The sequence below is a fragment of the Periophthalmus magnuspinnatus genome, chromosome 7 (genome assembly GCF_009829125.3).
Source record: "Periophthalmus magnuspinnatus isolate fPerMag1 chromosome 7, fPerMag1.2.pri, whole genome shotgun sequence".
In the NCBI taxonomy this organism is placed as follows: domain Eukaryota; kingdom Metazoa; phylum Chordata; class Actinopteri; order Gobiiformes; family Gobiidae; genus Periophthalmus; species Periophthalmus magnuspinnatus.
In genome coordinates, this window is record NC_047132.1 from 20,818,519 (window position 1) to 20,835,119 (window position 16,601).

The 16,601-nt window shown below is 38.0% G+C and overlaps 1 protein-coding gene across 1 annotated transcript; it reads right to left on the minus strand.

The window, feature by feature from the left end:
• Nucleotides 1–201: 201 nt before the first annotated feature.
• chrna4b (cholinergic receptor, nicotinic, alpha 4b) lies at nt 202–15,850 on the minus strand. Its single transcript, XM_055222809.1, has 6 exons — nt 15,793–15,850; nt 10,122–10,273; nt 6,800–6,844; nt 6,609–6,718; nt 2,224–3,646; nt 202–1,428 (listed from the first exon to the last, which is right to left on the minus strand). The coding sequence occupies exons 1-6, from the start codon at nt 15,842–15,844 to the stop codon at nt 1,303–1,305; spliced, it is 1,908 nt and encodes a 635-aa protein (XP_055078784.1). The 5' UTR covers nt 15,845–15,850; the 3' UTR covers nt 202–1,302.
• Between the last annotated feature and the right edge of the window lie 751 nt (nt 15,851–16,601).

A 16,601-nucleotide genomic window follows, 5' to 3' on the forward strand; every position in this document is an offset into this window, starting at 1 on the left:
AAACCTAAAGATTATAAACATGACAGTTAAAATGGACCTGTTTAACAAACATGGAGAATCTTCAGTGTCACCAAATAATGTACAGGAGTAATTGTAAAAATATTTTTATTGTTCCTGCCGATCAAGAATTACAACACAAACATTATATTTTAATACTCCAACACAATGTTCTATTTACAGCAAAATAAACCAATGACATTTGTCTGAGAAATGAGGCAAGGCAGCTCGCCATTGGGGGATTAAAACTACATTCCATGTTTAACATTTTAGAACAAGTCAAATATCCTGTCATTTTCAAATGTCATCCTTTTTCAAGGTTTCCAGGTTTAGTTTGGGCCACTGTTTGTTTTGATGTCTGCCTGATGCTTGTGGGGGGTTAGGATTAGGGGAGAGTTCCTTTAATGCATTTTTTTGTAAAAAACAAAACAAAAAACAAAAACACAAAATAAGTATCCTTATAAAAACAAAAAATAAGTTTCCTTATATTGTATTAACGTATTGTTCATGTGTGAAATATGCCACACATGATTCACTAATGGGACAAACATAGTAATAAGGTGTGTATGGATAAACCTTGAACATGTTGGGATTAAATATTTGTACTCATTTCAATGGGATATAAAAAGTGCTTTGTGGCATAATTTCTGAATCTGAATCGAGGGCCTTCAACTGTCCACACAAAATCCTGCCTAAACCTGCACAACATTTTTATTTCTCATATAGCTCTATCTTTATTACTATAATTATATATAGTATTTAACTGCTAAAAGCAGATTCATGCAGCATAAGAAAGTATCTAAAAGATAGAGCCTTTAGGAAGGTGCAAATAGAACCCCTTTTAACTTTGTTTGGGTAAAACAGTGAAATCTGTGCTACCTGAATCACGTCACTGTTTACTTGAATGACTGCTGTGATAGTATAGCTGTTGACGTATCCTAATAAATGTCTATTGTTACAAGGATTTGTTGCTGTCAATAAACCTGGGGACACAATTTAACTGCTCCACCAGCGGTACCTAGACCCCTTTTCGCATAAAAGGATTTAAGTGTTAGAAAAAAAATACAAATGTACTTTCAGTGCTGTATTATTTCAATCTTACTCTTTTTTAAAGTCTCTCTAAAGAATAGATAAAGTTTGAGAAAAATGCAGCAAAAATGAAAAAGTTAACTGATTTTCTGTTGGCCAATTGCCCTCATCAAGAATTGTTACATGTCAACAACTGAAAAACAAACTAAATTCTTACAATAAAAATAAAAAGTAAGATCTTTTTACAATATAGGATATGTTGTCCACTGTAAGGCTTCAGATCATTCCAGCGAGCCAGGGGGGCAAGAAGAGGCCCACTGATCCCAGAATACAGACCAGCACAAACATCCAGAGGAAGATCCTGTCGATGACCATGGCCACGTACTTCCAGTCCTCCTTCACCTGTGTGTACACACACACACAAACACACACTTACATGGGTAAGTCATTACTCACACACCCCTTTACCAGCTGTCAACCTTCAGTCATGATTGATTTCTCTCCACTGTCTGATTTTTTCATTAAGAGGCCATCTCCTAAATGTCAGCCAATCGGGACTTTCCGTGCTCATAAAAAATTCAAGGTCAAATTACTATTGTTTTAAAGGGGTCTTTCCAGGCAGCCTAGTGAATGAGATGTGAGGTGTTAGTGACACCATCAGCCATGGCCTGTTTCTTACATCAAGGGATGTATTCTGATCTTGAGGTTTGTTTTAATAATCAACTTGTTTGTTTGTATTTATTTTAATATTCCAATATGTAACTTTTAGCTTAGTTCTAATTTAAATGTATTTCAGCCAGTTTGACAAATGTATTTTTTACTTCCTCTTTGGTTGTTTCCAAGCATCAAAATGCTGTTATGACAGCTTAGCAAGACAAGATACTGATTGGCCCTTTCTGACAACATAAAAAATATACTATGGCAATTTAGCTAATTGCTGTCAAGCAACTAAAATAACAAGGCCAGGGAGCCATCTACCATAGTGCCCAAACCAAAGAACAGTGAAGGACTGTTGACAGGTCAGACAGGTGTAAAGGCTGAACTGTTTACATTGCTGGTAATAAAAAAGTGTCCGATGCTGTGGTTGCTTGCTGAGTTTAAAATGCATATTCAACAACCTGTAGTCATATTTGTTGACATATGTTTAACATTAGAACTATGATAAAATGAACTGGAAATAACATAAGAAAAACTTACAGAAAAGTCTGCATCCTCTGCTCTAAGATGGTCAGCAATGTACTGGACCCCCTCTAAGGCCCGCAGCAAAGCTGGTGATATGGAGGGAACTACCACGTCCTGTTCAGTGCTCACATCTTTAGTGAGCTGAGCTGTAAGCGTCTCTAATAAGTTCTCTTTCAGGGGTGTCTTCACTCTCCTCGCTGCGCCTGGGGTCCCCTCAGTGTGCACACAGCAGTGGTTGAAGCTGCGAGATCTACAAAGATGCTCGTTCTTTGGAGAATACTCCCTTTGATGATCACACATTTGTTCCACACTGTGTGAACGACCATTCATACATGGCTTCTGGGACTCTTCCTTAGACAGACATCGGAGTGGACCTAAGGGTAAGGTCGGAGGCAAAGACAACTGAGAACAAGAGGATGCTGCAGATTTTAATCCACGTAGGTTTTCAGAAAGGACTGAATACTTTCCCGATGGGGAACGGCAGAAAAAATTTGGCTTCAGTGTATGGTCATTTTCATCTGAGTCTTCTTTAGCAGAGAGCGGTGGAGAAGGAGAACTCACATGGATATTTGGACTATCGGTTGGCGTTTTAACTATCGTGGTTTCTAACTGACTTATCTGTTTCAAACCCGTCTCAAGTCCTGCCCAGAAGGTTTGCGAGTTCCCTGTTGTAGACACGGTCGGTGGTTTGTGCATCATCTCTATCAACTTCTTACAGTTATTCTTGGCTGTTCCTGGGGGCCGTTTCATGAAGAGAACCCTCGGCACCAGGTCCAAGAACACCCTCCTTACCCAATGAGGCATTCCATGAGTTTGCGGCGAGCGGTGATGCACGTTTAGCACAAAAACTGTAATGATGATTGACAATGTGACGAAGACCATCGTGAAAAGCAAGTATTCACCGATCAAAGGAATCACTAGCGATGTTGAAGGTATGATTTCCGTAATGAGCAGAAGGAACACAGTTAGCGAGAGGAGAACCGATATGCACAATGTAATCTTTTCTCCACACTGTGACGGCAAATAAAAAACTAAAACGGTCAAACAAGAAATAAGCAGGCAAGGGATGATGAGATTGATAGTGTAGAACAAAGGCAGCCTTCTGATGATGAAGTAGTACGTGATATCGGCGTATATCTCTGTGCAGCACTCGTACTTCTTTGTATTGTACTTTCCCACCGCATTGACTATCACCCACTCGCCTGATTCCCAATAGTCCATTTGGTCCACATTGCTGGCCATGCTGATCAGATCGATTTTGGCACGATCATAAGTCCAGGAGCCAAACTTCATCTTGCAGCTCTGTTGGTCGAAAGGGAAGAATGTGACGTCAATGCTGCAGGAGGACTTGTAAATGGCCGGGGGCATCCACTTGATCTGACCGTCATAGAACAGGTGAGCCTTGGTCAGGTGAGTTACCGCAAAATCACCATCAGCGCTGGAAAATAAAAACGAGAAAACAAAATCAAGATGGTTTTAGAGATAAAGGGGTACTATGTAAGTTTATATGTGGATTGTCTGAAACCTTAGCAAACTCCATGGAGAGAAGCCAATGATTCCATGAATAAAAACACCTGAAAATGACATAAGTACCACTACTTAATTAAGGCAGCTCAGGTAGTGACAGTAAATCAGCTGGTAGAGTGTTTGTCAGTCCGAAGGTTGGCAGTTCGAATCCGGCGGTCAGATTTTCTGCATACACTGGTGTATGAATGGGCATGTGGTTCCTTGATGTAAAGTGCTTTGAGTGCCTTGAAGGTGGAAAAGCGCTATATAAAAATGTGACCTATTGAAAGGTTTAGAGTTGGGGTTAGGGTGAAGGTAAAAATGGTTAAGATGCACTTTATTGTCCTTCTGTAGGGAAATTTATCCTCTGCATTTAACCCATCCCTCAATCCCAATATGGTGGAACATTTTAGATAAAGCAATAGCGTTTTCACGGGACAAACAGGTAGCAGACCTTCAACAAAAAACTTAAATAGTGTACCATTAAGATTGAAGATTTTCATTGTAAGTCTAAAAATAAAGCAAAACTGGAGACAGACAATTAATTACATCCATATGCTGTCTACTGTAGCCTAAGTGGGTGTGTGGAGACAAAGTAAGAAAGTAGAAAACTAGGAGAACAAATATATGTCTACTTCAATGTATGCCAACTGTAAATAAAAAAATTTGAAAAAAATAATAGTGTATAGAGTGTAGAGTGCATACCATATATAACTCTTTGTCAGCTTATTTGCTACAAAAGCATTATAATTAACATCAAGTTAATTAAGGCTGTTGTTCATCAAGGCTGCTCATATGCTCTGACATCTGTACATTCTACGTACCGGTAATAAAGCTAACTATGCATTTTGCTTGTTTACTTATTGTGTCTGTGAGTTGATATCTAGGTTACCCAAGATATACTGCTGCTCAACCAAGGCATGGAGTGATTTGTTAGATGAAAGATAACATGCCCAGATGCCAATAAATGGCCTTAAAGACAGTTTCACTATTGCACATGAGTGAACATTTCTGCTCTACTACTCCACTTGTGCTGACTCCAATAGACATGTTTTAATTGGATATTCTGAACCTAATTATTTTATTTAGCTAAATCAATTGACTTGATTGCTTCCAATATTTTAATTATGTCGCAGTTTCTCCCTGAGGGTAAACAGATGTCTCCAGTATACTTGTGCATTTGTTATTTTCCACAACTGTCAAAAGATCTTTTCAATTTCATTTCTCATTCAAAGTTCAAATGGAAATCTCAACATTGTCAAACCTGATAGATGCAATGCCATTAGCAAGAGCATCCATTACGTATTCAGAGGTCTGTTGTGCTCATAGAAAACTCATATTACATTTTTAGAATGGTACACAAAGTCATCGATGTTGACAGATGTGACAGTTATTTATTCCATGTTTTCTTAAAGATGATTACAATTTTTGAAATAATATCCTATCGGGGGCACACCATCTGACCTCTGACCTTTGCATACATCCACTCTGATTGTATCTACAAATCCATTGTTTAATGTATGGCTCTGCGTAATGCTGGAGGCTTGTTTATAACTATATCCATTAGGCATGACCTCCTTCATATTTATTTCATCTAAATGTTTTTGTGACATTGGCATAGGACAAGACATTAGTTTGTTTTCCCTTTGGTCCATTCATCCATTAGCATTGGGAATCCACTGTCTCTCCTCAACCATTTCTTTGAAAAATATTTTTTAATTCTCATTTTAATTTTCCTTTGCTTATTCAAGAGAAAGGTCAGGAACTAAGGCAGATTAATGGGCCTGATTTTGTGAGTGGGCAAAATTTGTCTTGCCCCAGTACAGATAGTATAAGCAGCTCTTGAGGTCAAAATAATTCAGATGTGGGCTGTCTGCATCTAGTTCAAAATAATTTTATTGTCTGATAATCAGGAAATGCATGTTAGCACACGCACACACACGCATGCGCGCACACACACACACCCCCACCCCTGCACGCATGCACACACACACACTCACACACACGTTTTAAAGACATTAAATTAGTTTAATTGTGATTTTCATTTGACCTCCAAAAATGGTAAATAATTTGTTTTCTGGTTGCACTTGAGTCGATTTCATGGACATTTGCTGGATTTTCACACTGTCTGACAACCATTTACTCGCTTGGAGCCATTTTCAGGATACCTTGAGGGTTCTCCTGGTAGAATTCACAACCTCCTTTAATTAATCCTGGTAGAGTTTTGTAAGGACAAATTAACCAAAATCAGTATCAGTAGCTTTTAAACATTCCCCATCCATTATTTAAAGGACGTGTATGCATCCTGCACTCTGCAGTTTAAAAAGGCACTACAGTCACAATTGAACCTGGGTTGTCAGTGACTTAACCTGCAGATGGAAGACACATTCAAGTTTTTCTCATTGTCTGTATGTGAACATGCAGGCCATGCATTTTAGGCTTAAACAAACTGGATTTCAGCATTGAAACTAGCAACCCAAATGAGAGACTCAGGTGTGGCTCATTCTGCTTTCTGGTTGGATAATTGTCTTGAGAACCAAAACACCAAATTATAACATAAACATAAACTAAAATGTCCAATGTTTTTGTAATTTAAAAAAGTCAGCATTAAAATTGTTATCAATCAGTACTCATATCTGGGGACACAGTTAGGTCATGTTTATGGAATTTGAACTCAACATCTTACATACAAATCCTTTAAGATTTGGAAATGTGTACATTTTACTGCATTTTCATTTGCAAATTTTTATTTGAACATCCAACAAGTTTGAGGTTTAATATGTTTCATTTTAATACCACTTTACAATAATACACCTTTATCAGCCTTAATAAAGCATGAACAGAAACTTAATTCATAACTATTAGTATCACTTGCAGTAAATGGTAGGCCTTACTTGTTATAGAGGACGATGTCGGGCCTCCAGATGATCTCTGAGGGAACACGTATGGAGGTGACATTCTCGTATTCCTCAGGGTTCCACCGGAGCTTGTAGTCGTTCCATTCCTGTACGGTAGCATGGGCCATTAACTTCCCATTAGCACAAAGGCACCGCTAAGTGTTCTCAGTGTAAGACATTGTAAGTACCTGCTTGACCCAGACGTTCGTAGTCATCATCTGGTTCTTCTCGTCCTAATTATCAGAAAGGCAGACAAATGTTGACACCTGGTTATGGGGAGCATGACATTTGTGTATTTCTTGAATGGGGGAGTTATATATATATATATATATATATATATATATATATAGTATACATATGACACCTGTGGATCATTAATTTGGACCTTCAGCTAAACATCTAAACCAACTTAATAAAATAAACAAATCTCATAATTTTTGCATTTGAAAACTGAGGTGCCCAATAAGAGCTGACATTGTAAACATCTTCACAAAAAACAGCCATGCCGCTGTCGGCACCACAGTTGGAGGATGAAAATTACTTCACAACGCCCCCGAATCCTATTCGTATCTCAGATACAGAAAATTAAAATGGAGAATGAAGTAAGTACAGAGCAGTGGCCATATGTCTGCAAAATAGATGATTAAATGTTGGTCAAACATTCAAAAATCTCTCCAAATACAACTTTAGGTGTGTAAATGGTGAGGAAAACAACTATAACATGCATGATTAAAAGCTTTGTAAAGTAGATTTTGCATAATAGGTCTGCTTTAAGCATTTTATAATAGTGTTCCCTCATCGGTGCTCAGAAAATTTTGTTTTTCACCTACCTCCTATTGTACGTAGCTGGGTCATCATTTAATACTAAATATCTGAAAAAGCATAATATCTTCTATGCCTTCTGAAATAAAAAAAAACAGCAGGCAAACCATGACCTCAAAAGGTCATGATTTGCAACAAAACTCTCATCTTGACAGTCTCTTCAGTGTTTTTTATGTAGATTTTAATTTTATTTGGAATTTGGCAACTGCTGAATTCAGAAACCAGAATGGTACCACAGATGCCTCTTCATGTTTTTTGGTTTTTGTTTTTTTTTTTGCATGGGGGAGCAGAGATCCTAACCTGACATGACGCTCCACTCATGCATTCAATATGGGCTACGGTTTTAACTTCTGCTATTTTCTTTTTGGCTTCTATAAGTCTTGTAGCTTCAGACTACAAACTACCACTCTAGACTGTTTGTCTGTCCTGATCTTTGAAACAACCCACTTTTTCAACATTTAGAATTAGAGTAGCCATAATGAATTTACTTACTTTACTTATTTACATTCATAATAAGCAAATAATTGATTAAAAGTTATTCGGGCTTAGTAATTACTTCATTCAAACCCTAACTGCTCACCACTTAATTAAAGGTACAGAATGTAACTTTCTGGATGTGGCACATCACCTGCACGATTCTACAGAAATAGAAGGTTAAAACTATAACCCATGGAGATAATTTTTATGCCATACTGTGGAAGATTAAGTATGAGTCAGGTTTGTGGATATGCACACAGTAAGGACATGTGTTTTCCAATGCAATAAAAACATCCAAAATGCAAAAAACATGCTTTTATTTTAGGTTATTTTTTGATTTAAATGTTACATACTGTGGATTTAAGTTATCTTTATTCCTTCATATGAATTAAGTCTTTCTTCCTGCTTTATTAAGGTTGTTATCATTAAGGGGGATGGAAATGCCATTGCTCTGCCTGTAATTTTTCACAGATTTGCTTGCAACTTATCTTTTATTCAGTTATTCAATTACAGATGTTTTTATTGCTTAAAAATACGTTAGTAAACATTTATTCTTACTGCAAGCTTATGAAGTGGTATAACAGTAAATCCCCACTTTTGCTTTTCACAGACTGAACTCTACGTGACCCTACTCCCAAACCTTCCTTCAGTCTTCCTTCAAAATATCCAACTACTAACTCCGAACCAATAAACAAATAAAACTGCCAAATCAGGGACAAGATTCACAGTAACTTCTTTCCCCCTCTCGATTACCCAACATGCTCTGTGTAAACAGGCCTACACACTGAGTTGGTTGGTCTGATTGTTGCCAGCGGCTTCCTCCAGCTACATCTGAGACAGGCTCTGGAAAAGCAGACTTTCTCAGCTTCTCTGCCTCCTAAAAGAGCCCAGTGCTGTCGCATAATAGCATGCCAGACAGTGGGACAGGAGATGCACTGATGCAGGCTGGGACACAAAGAACCCAACAGCCGCAATACCGCCAAATTTGCATGTTCCAAATAGAGGCTAAAGAAGTTGTTTTTTTCCAATTGAACTGAAATATCATGACATAATTCAAAATGTTAATAAAATTGAATTGAACTGTTGAACTGATAATTAGGACCTGTATTCTGGCGCTGACAGCAGAAAATTAATTTGGGGGAATAATGAGATGTCTCCTATTGTGACTCCAGTTTTAATTTCCGCTGATAAGATGTGTACAGTGGATTGAGATTTATCACTGTGGAGACAATGGGAAGTGGTTATGGTGAGGGGGAAATGGATAAACACGAGACAGGGATTCAAATGGAACCATGTACACCGCATAGATAACAATAATATGTTGCTTAATACAGCAAGGTCGGATTCAGGCTAACCCTCATGGTGTTTGGTATAGACTATAGTCAAATGACTATATACATAAACATTATTGAAGAAAACTAAATAAGTAGAAGTAAAAAATAGCAATAATATATTATACACTGCCTGGCCAAAAAAAAAGTCACAACCTGGATTTAACTAAGTAAATAGATACAAGCCTCCTGCAGTTGGTCAGGTCTAGGTTCAGCAACAGTCTGTGCTCAAAGAATGAGGTCAGCTGGCACCTGAATATACTGAATGACCAGGTTTGTTCTTCCCTGATGGCATGGGTATATTCCAAGATGACAATGCCAGGATTCATCGGGCTCAAATTGTGAAACAGTGGTTCAGGAGCATGAGACATCATTTTCACACATGGACTGGCCACCACCAAAGTCCAGACCTTAACCCCATTGAGAATCTTTGGTATGTGCTGGAGAAGGGTTTACGAAGAGGTCCACTACCATGAACAATGCAAGGTCAAATTAATGCAACACTGGATGGAAATAAATCTTGTGATGTTGCAGAAGCTTATCAAAACAATGCCACAACAATGCATGCCGAAATCAAAGCTAAAGGCAGTCCAATGAAATGTGTGACCTTTTTGTTGGTGGCAACTTTTTTTTTGGCCAGGCAGTGCAATTTGAAAGTGCCTTTTACTTTTGATAATGTTCCTGACTACTACCTACTGCTGCTAGTACTCAGCATAAACTATTTGACGCTCAGTAATTGTCAGTTCATGGAGCTTGGAGTATAAGCAAGAATCCCTGCCTTCATCTCCGCACTCATTACTCCAGCTCCCCCTACAGGGTGCTGCTATAACTAGTATTTCCATATGACTAGTTAGCTTGCTGCTCTGAGAGGTGTACTTACCACGTCAATGAGCTGAGCGATGGACAGGCCAAAGTGCACCAGGACAGTGTCAGTGGTGTTTTGTACAGGTCGAGAGAGCTTGTTGTAGTTTACAAAAAGATCCTGCAGGAGGCGCTCCTCAGCATGGGCACGAGGTACTACCTGGAAACAAACTGGAAAAACACAAATATGAATGTTTCTTTCCTGTTTCCTATATGTCTAAAATGTATATTAGTTGATGATGAGGAGCAGGAGAATTTGTTAGATGCTTGTCATGGTACACTGCAATGGCGTTTCTTCTTAAAGTCGTCCATTTTCTACTTGTAGACCTAGAACAATTTTCTTAATCAGCCAGTCACCTTTTGCTGATGACATTAGTTTAATGTTAGGCCATCATACATGTGTTGTCTCATCACAGGAAGTGCCTGTAACAACATTACCCACAAATCTTTGCAGTGTTGAAAAACATTTGGTGAACAAGCCACTAGATGCTAGTTGTGTGTCAGCTCTGGCCTGAAAGAACAAGACCAGAGAGCACAGGTGAGCTTGAACAAAGGCCAGCAGAGAAGAGGAGGGAATAGGTTTCACATTTTCATCTACAAAAATCCAATAAACTTCCAGATGGTAGCTTTAAATAAAATAGTGGCAAAAAGCTATTTCACATAGAAACATAATTATTTCACTAATTGAATAATACCAAACTGGCTTTTTGTTCATGGGAAAAACTAATAACATCAGCAAAATGTGATTGCTTCAACGATAAAATGTTCAAGGACAAACAATTAGAAAATCCCATCAGCCTGCAGTCAGCATACTCCATTTACGTCAACTGTATGCACTGAATCAGGCCTAAAACTGTCAATCATCAAGACATTCAATAAAAATAAAAGTATATACACATATCTATTCTTATCTGTAGCACAAGGTCAAAACGTTGCGTTAGAAAGCGACAGGCAGTCCATAAAAGGTATTCAATAATAACAACATTTTGGTTTGACTCATCAGTAGTTTATGTAACAGTTATATGCTGTAAAAATGGCTGTGTAGCTTTGAAACAGGACATTAGAGGTGTATGGACTACAAAGACAACCGTGCAGCGGACCTATGGGACACCCACAACAGGATGGATCACTTTTTGCGTGTATTTACTGTTTCATTTTGATCAAACGTTATATGTCTCTGAGCAGTGCAGGCGTAGTGGGGTAGAGCAGAAAATATACAAAAGCTCGACACTGTTATCGGAGGTACAAAAAGATTATTATAACTATTTGCAGTACTGGAGTTCAATAATGCACAGACTGTGCATTTTTGTGGATTTTATTCCCTTTTAAACATGTTTTTGGTCACCTTGGGATAGTAATTTGTGTTTTCTAACTTAAAATAATAGCTGCACTTGGAAAACACACTTTATAAACTACACTCCATTTCACTCCATTGGGGCTCCCTCTGCTGTCAGGGAATGAATAAAAGCAAAGTAAACAGTTTAAGTCCTTATCCTCCAGGTATACTAGGCTAAAAGAGTCATGCACTGGGAGAGTCAAACACAATTTGACCATAGAATAGAAGAAGAGTGTGATGGTGATTTATGGGCTTAAAAGCTGTGTAGGAGAAGTCTAGATTGACGCAACTATACGGGCAAAAACACAACATTTTTTAGTGCTCAGAGATTACTTTGAATTAATGGATTAAGCATGAATAAAGCAAAAATATTGTCTGACTTTTACCATCTCCATACCAATCATGTCAAATTTAAATTCCATAAGCAACTCTTCTGTATGTTTTATGTGGTCCATAAACAACAGATTCCCCAATTTCTTTCTGTAGGTTCTAATAATTTATCCCATAGATAATGCATTAATATTGCATGGTTTTCCCACATCTATACAATATCCATCAGCACGGATTTAGCAGATATAGAGCCATATTGGTACAGCACACCAGTGTAATCTAAAAGAAGGGTGACCTCCATTATACACAGGTGGCGTATGGTTACCGGAGACACTGTCTGAGAGATGAGACAAATGTGAGGGGAAGGGCTATGTGGAGGGGGGGGGGGAATCTGAAACTCTGGACATCCATTTCCTCATTTGTGCTGATGGAGGAATGTGTCCAGATGCCCTACCCAGGTGAGGGCCACATAGGGCTTTTAGAACTACATGTAACCTAATGAGGCTGGGGTAATTAGAGCAAGAGGAGACAACCCAAGGTTCACACATTACAAATGCCCTGCTTCTTTCGGGGATTTTTCAAATTCAATTAAGCGCTTCTCATTGTCCACAGCGCTGCTGTGCAGGAAAACTGTGGCACACACCAATAAATCACCAGCTGTGGTGTATATTACTAATCTTCAGATTTTTATACATGGGGTATATCCACATGTACCCCTACTTATAATGGAGTTCTACATTCTACAAAGCATGTGCGTACTATGCACTGGTGGAAAGAGTATATTAAATTTCCATGTAGAACTACAGCATAACACTTTTTAATTGTACATGAGTTAATGTACTAGTTCATCATGGGTCATGCATGACTTCATCAAGCTAAGTCATGGCTTAAATGCACTCAATTACATTAAGTACAGCTGTGCAAAAGTATACTAAAAAAATACACATGAAAAAGTACCAATAAGTTACATTTTAATGCAATTTTTGTAGCACATTTGATCATTTTTATATACAAAACTTGATTAATTAATCAGTTTTAAGCTTAGTGAAGCTGCTGAAAATGAATGTTATTCTTTTTCAAAGAATATGCTGCTTTAATCCACATATTCTTTGAGCTTCTTTGTTGCAGGGCTGTTATGTGTGTTTATAGTTGTAGAAAGGAACAGAGTAAGCAGTGAGACAAGCGTGGATTGGGATTTGGGAGGATTGGGTTTGTGCTGTACTTGGTAACTCCTGTGATTCTAAATGTAGCCAACATTTCCCCCACAACTCACAATTTCACTTTTCAGTTTATCTTCTCTGGACTGTAGAAGGATTTAAATCTTAAATCACACAAAAATACAATACAACGCATATTTTACAGTCTCAGCACAAGAAAAATATAAAAAAAATTATTATTAGTAGTATTTTAAATATAGGTATATTTATTTGGACACAAATCTCTCTCTTTATTTGAGCTTCAGTCTGCTTGAGGGTACAATCTAATCCTTTGCTGATGCATTAGGAGTAATCAGCGTGCCTTTACCTGACTACAGGCCAATCAAGAGCTAATCAAATGCGTATAACAAGGCCAGTGGACTCCAGCTTTGTGTCACTTTAATTGAGAACACAAGCGCAATTTGCAGCAGCTCAGTACACATCTTTTGTATCTAGTCTACAAAAAGTACTTGACCTTTCATAAAAAAATACTTTTCTGTGTGTGTACTAAAACCATTAACACCAATAACAAATTCTGTTTTGATTGACACATCGCATTTTGTCCCACTATATCCTTCCACCATGTCACTGTGGTGTTGTTGTATTGTTGTCGTGCTGCCATCCCTCCCCTGGGCTTTCCACTCAATCACATCTGATGGGCTGTCCTTCAAACTGGGCCCTTCTTAAAGTCAAGGGATCAATATCTTATTAAATGGATACAGTGTCTATTCCTCCTGTCGTCTGGTTTTCCTGTAGCACACGGCTCTTGTGTCCAGACCTTGAAATGCCCGTGTTCTCCGGTGCACCTGAGCGTTCATGGGGCAGGTACAGGGCTGTTCTTGATCAGATAATGCTAGCTAGCATGTGCCTCCTGAAGGCAGCTCTGATCAGATTAGGCCATGCTCATAGAAGATCCACAGTATGAATACGCATGACAGGGGTTCCCACTGCTACGGGTGAGTTCAGGCCCCGCTTCTTTGATAAGAAGATGCAGGTGGATAGGTGAAGTGACGGTTTGTGGTTTGGCATTATTGCATTTAGGGGTATTGTGGAGGGTGTACTTGGGGACATTGCAAGTGATTTGGTATTTTCTCAAAATATCTAATAATTTGAAGTAAAACTACTGCAAAGGAAAAAACAACTGGGATCTGTCTAAAACAATTAATTATTTGTTACCCCTGATAATACAAATAAATCCACAGATTTAAAACCTTAATGTAGCATTTGATTAATTTTATTTTGTGCACCACATTTGACAAATTTAACCAATGATGCAGTGGTACCATTAATTAATGGTTAAATTCTGAATCCATAATCCATGACCACTGAAGAGTCTTATGCCATAGGTAATTTTAAATAGATGGATTTTTAAAAATCAATAAAACAATAAAAGGCTCTTAGTATTCAACACTGATCAAGGACATAATAGGTACATTTCAGGGGTAACACTTAGTCTGATGAAGAAACAGACATTTTTCAGTGTATTTAATTATATGTTGCCTGCATGCTGAAGTGACTCTGTACACTGTGCCAAAATTGAACCCAAGACCTGGTGAGAGGGCCTCTCAATTCATATCAATTCATCATCACATGAGAGTGAAGCTCTGCACATTGAATCTTATTACCTTTAGAATGAGTGACCTATGGTCCCCTTCTGCTAATGTCTAAAAGTGACAAATGGCAGGTGGCAATAAAAATAGTTACAATAATGGGATATGGTCCCTAAAGTGTAACATATACTGTATATTTGCATACAATACACAAATGAAAATATAGTTTTTCAGCCCAAAATGGATTGTTATTGCTAAAGTCAGCTTTCACTGCAGGCACCTTCATTGATACTTGAGCATGATATCGGATATGAGCATTGATACCACTATAGTAAATATGAAGACTGACATTTTATTACTTTGGTGTCATAAGCCAACAGTCTATTACAAAGCCCTGTGGATCTATTTCCTTTATAATTCTTCTAAATTCTAAATATGTTATATGTCTGCATGTTCCAAAGACTGGAATGTGGTGCAGATCACTGGGGACAAAAACGTAAGAATTGAAAATGTGTTGTGACAGTAGTAGAGTAGAGACACTCTGGATCTTTTAACACTTAATTTTACAAAAAAAGACATACACAGAGATTATGTTTTGTTATGTATGTATGTATGTATGTATGTATGTATGTATGTATGTATGTATGTATGTGTATATATACACATATATATACATGTATCTATATGTATCTATCTATACACACCTACACCCATATATATATATATATCAGGATTTATTTATATGAATAAATAAATCCTGCTATATTTTCTAAATAAATAAATATGGATCTTGTGAACCTACCATTGCAAATAAATAACCAATTCATCGGTGAGGTGGTCACTATTTAAAATAAAAAAAAAAGTATTTCCATGTGTTGTAAATAATCAGGTTGAATGAGATACCTTAGCTACTGGTGTTGGCAGAGGATTTAAGGCTCACATCCTCCTACAAAAGTTATAGAATAATTTGAATGCTCTTATGATGTGTTGTTTTTCCTCACCTCAGCATTTCCCAGTGCATAAATATGAGCCCATAACAGTCACGCCTGGCTGTTATCTGTGAATATAACTGGACCTAGATCTGTCCTTGTTTGATCAATGCACTTTCACCATTGGAATTTCACAAGGGCTGCGAATAATGAAACTGGAAAAACGTACCTGAACTAGAACGCCTGATCTCCAGTCTCTAAGCAACACATTCTAACAAAAATCTACCTCAAAAACTTTTCAATGCACTCAAGGTTACTGAGTGTGACGTGCTTTTGGAATGCATCTTACCTTGGCTTGGGAGAAAGAGAAAGAGCAAAACCAGACATTGTTGAGAATCCATGCTGAAAGTTTGGAATATCAACTTCGTCCGATAGTTAAGGTTGACAATGAAGATTCGTTGTCAGCACTGCGCACTGTAAAGTTCAACAATCAAAACATCATTTGGAGAGGATATAAAAGTACATGTCCAGTTCCACATATCCATATCTTCAGGTGTTCACCAAACCAATGCAATCCACATGTAGTAGTATAGGGAGAAGTGTCCACCCGCTCCAATGGAAGACTCTCAGTAAGTGGAGCTGTTGCCGGTCTACAGCTCTGCCTTCTGGATCTCTGCCTTCTCCTCCTCCTCCCATCCTCCCTCTCTCTCTGTTTCTCTCTCTCTTTCACTCTCCCAAGCACACCGCTGTCTCTCCATGGAAGACTCTCTGCGTCCCTCCTACTTTATTTGCTATTCACGACTTTCCCGCTGAAGTGTCTATGTCGGATCACCATGCCAATACCCTAGGGTTCCTGGCTCTGTCAGTGGGGAGTAGCAAGTGTTATTAAAATTACCTTTGTGCCATGCTGTTAATTTCATATGCTGCTTGTCATCTAATAGAATAATAAGTAGAGCCATCCACACTCTTTAATAGGTAATTGTCTGAACTGCTAGGGTGGTTCAATCATGACTTCAAGTAGAATATATTGTTGTGTCCTTGGGCAAGACACTTTGTTATTCCATGTATATCATCTAACCATGTCTCTTCCCAAAGATGCGCAATAATAACAATTCTTTTAATCAAAATAACATATTTCAACTTTACAATGGATGATTA

Excerpts from the sequence above, each read along its gene's own strand:
- chrna4b (XM_055222809.1), bottom strand. The coding sequence starts at position 15,844 with ATGGATTCTCAACAATGTCTGGTTTTGCTCTTTCTCTTTCTCCCAAGC. Across the intron at positions 10,274-15,792 it reads TCTCTTTCTCCCAAGCCAAG|TTTGTTTCCAGGTAGTACCT; the intron begins GTAAGATGCATT and ends GTGTTTTTCCAG. Across the intron at positions 1,429-2,223 it reads CAGAGGATGCAGACTTTTCT|GTGAAGGAGGACTGGAAGTA; the intron begins GTAAGTTTTTCT and ends GTGTACACACAG.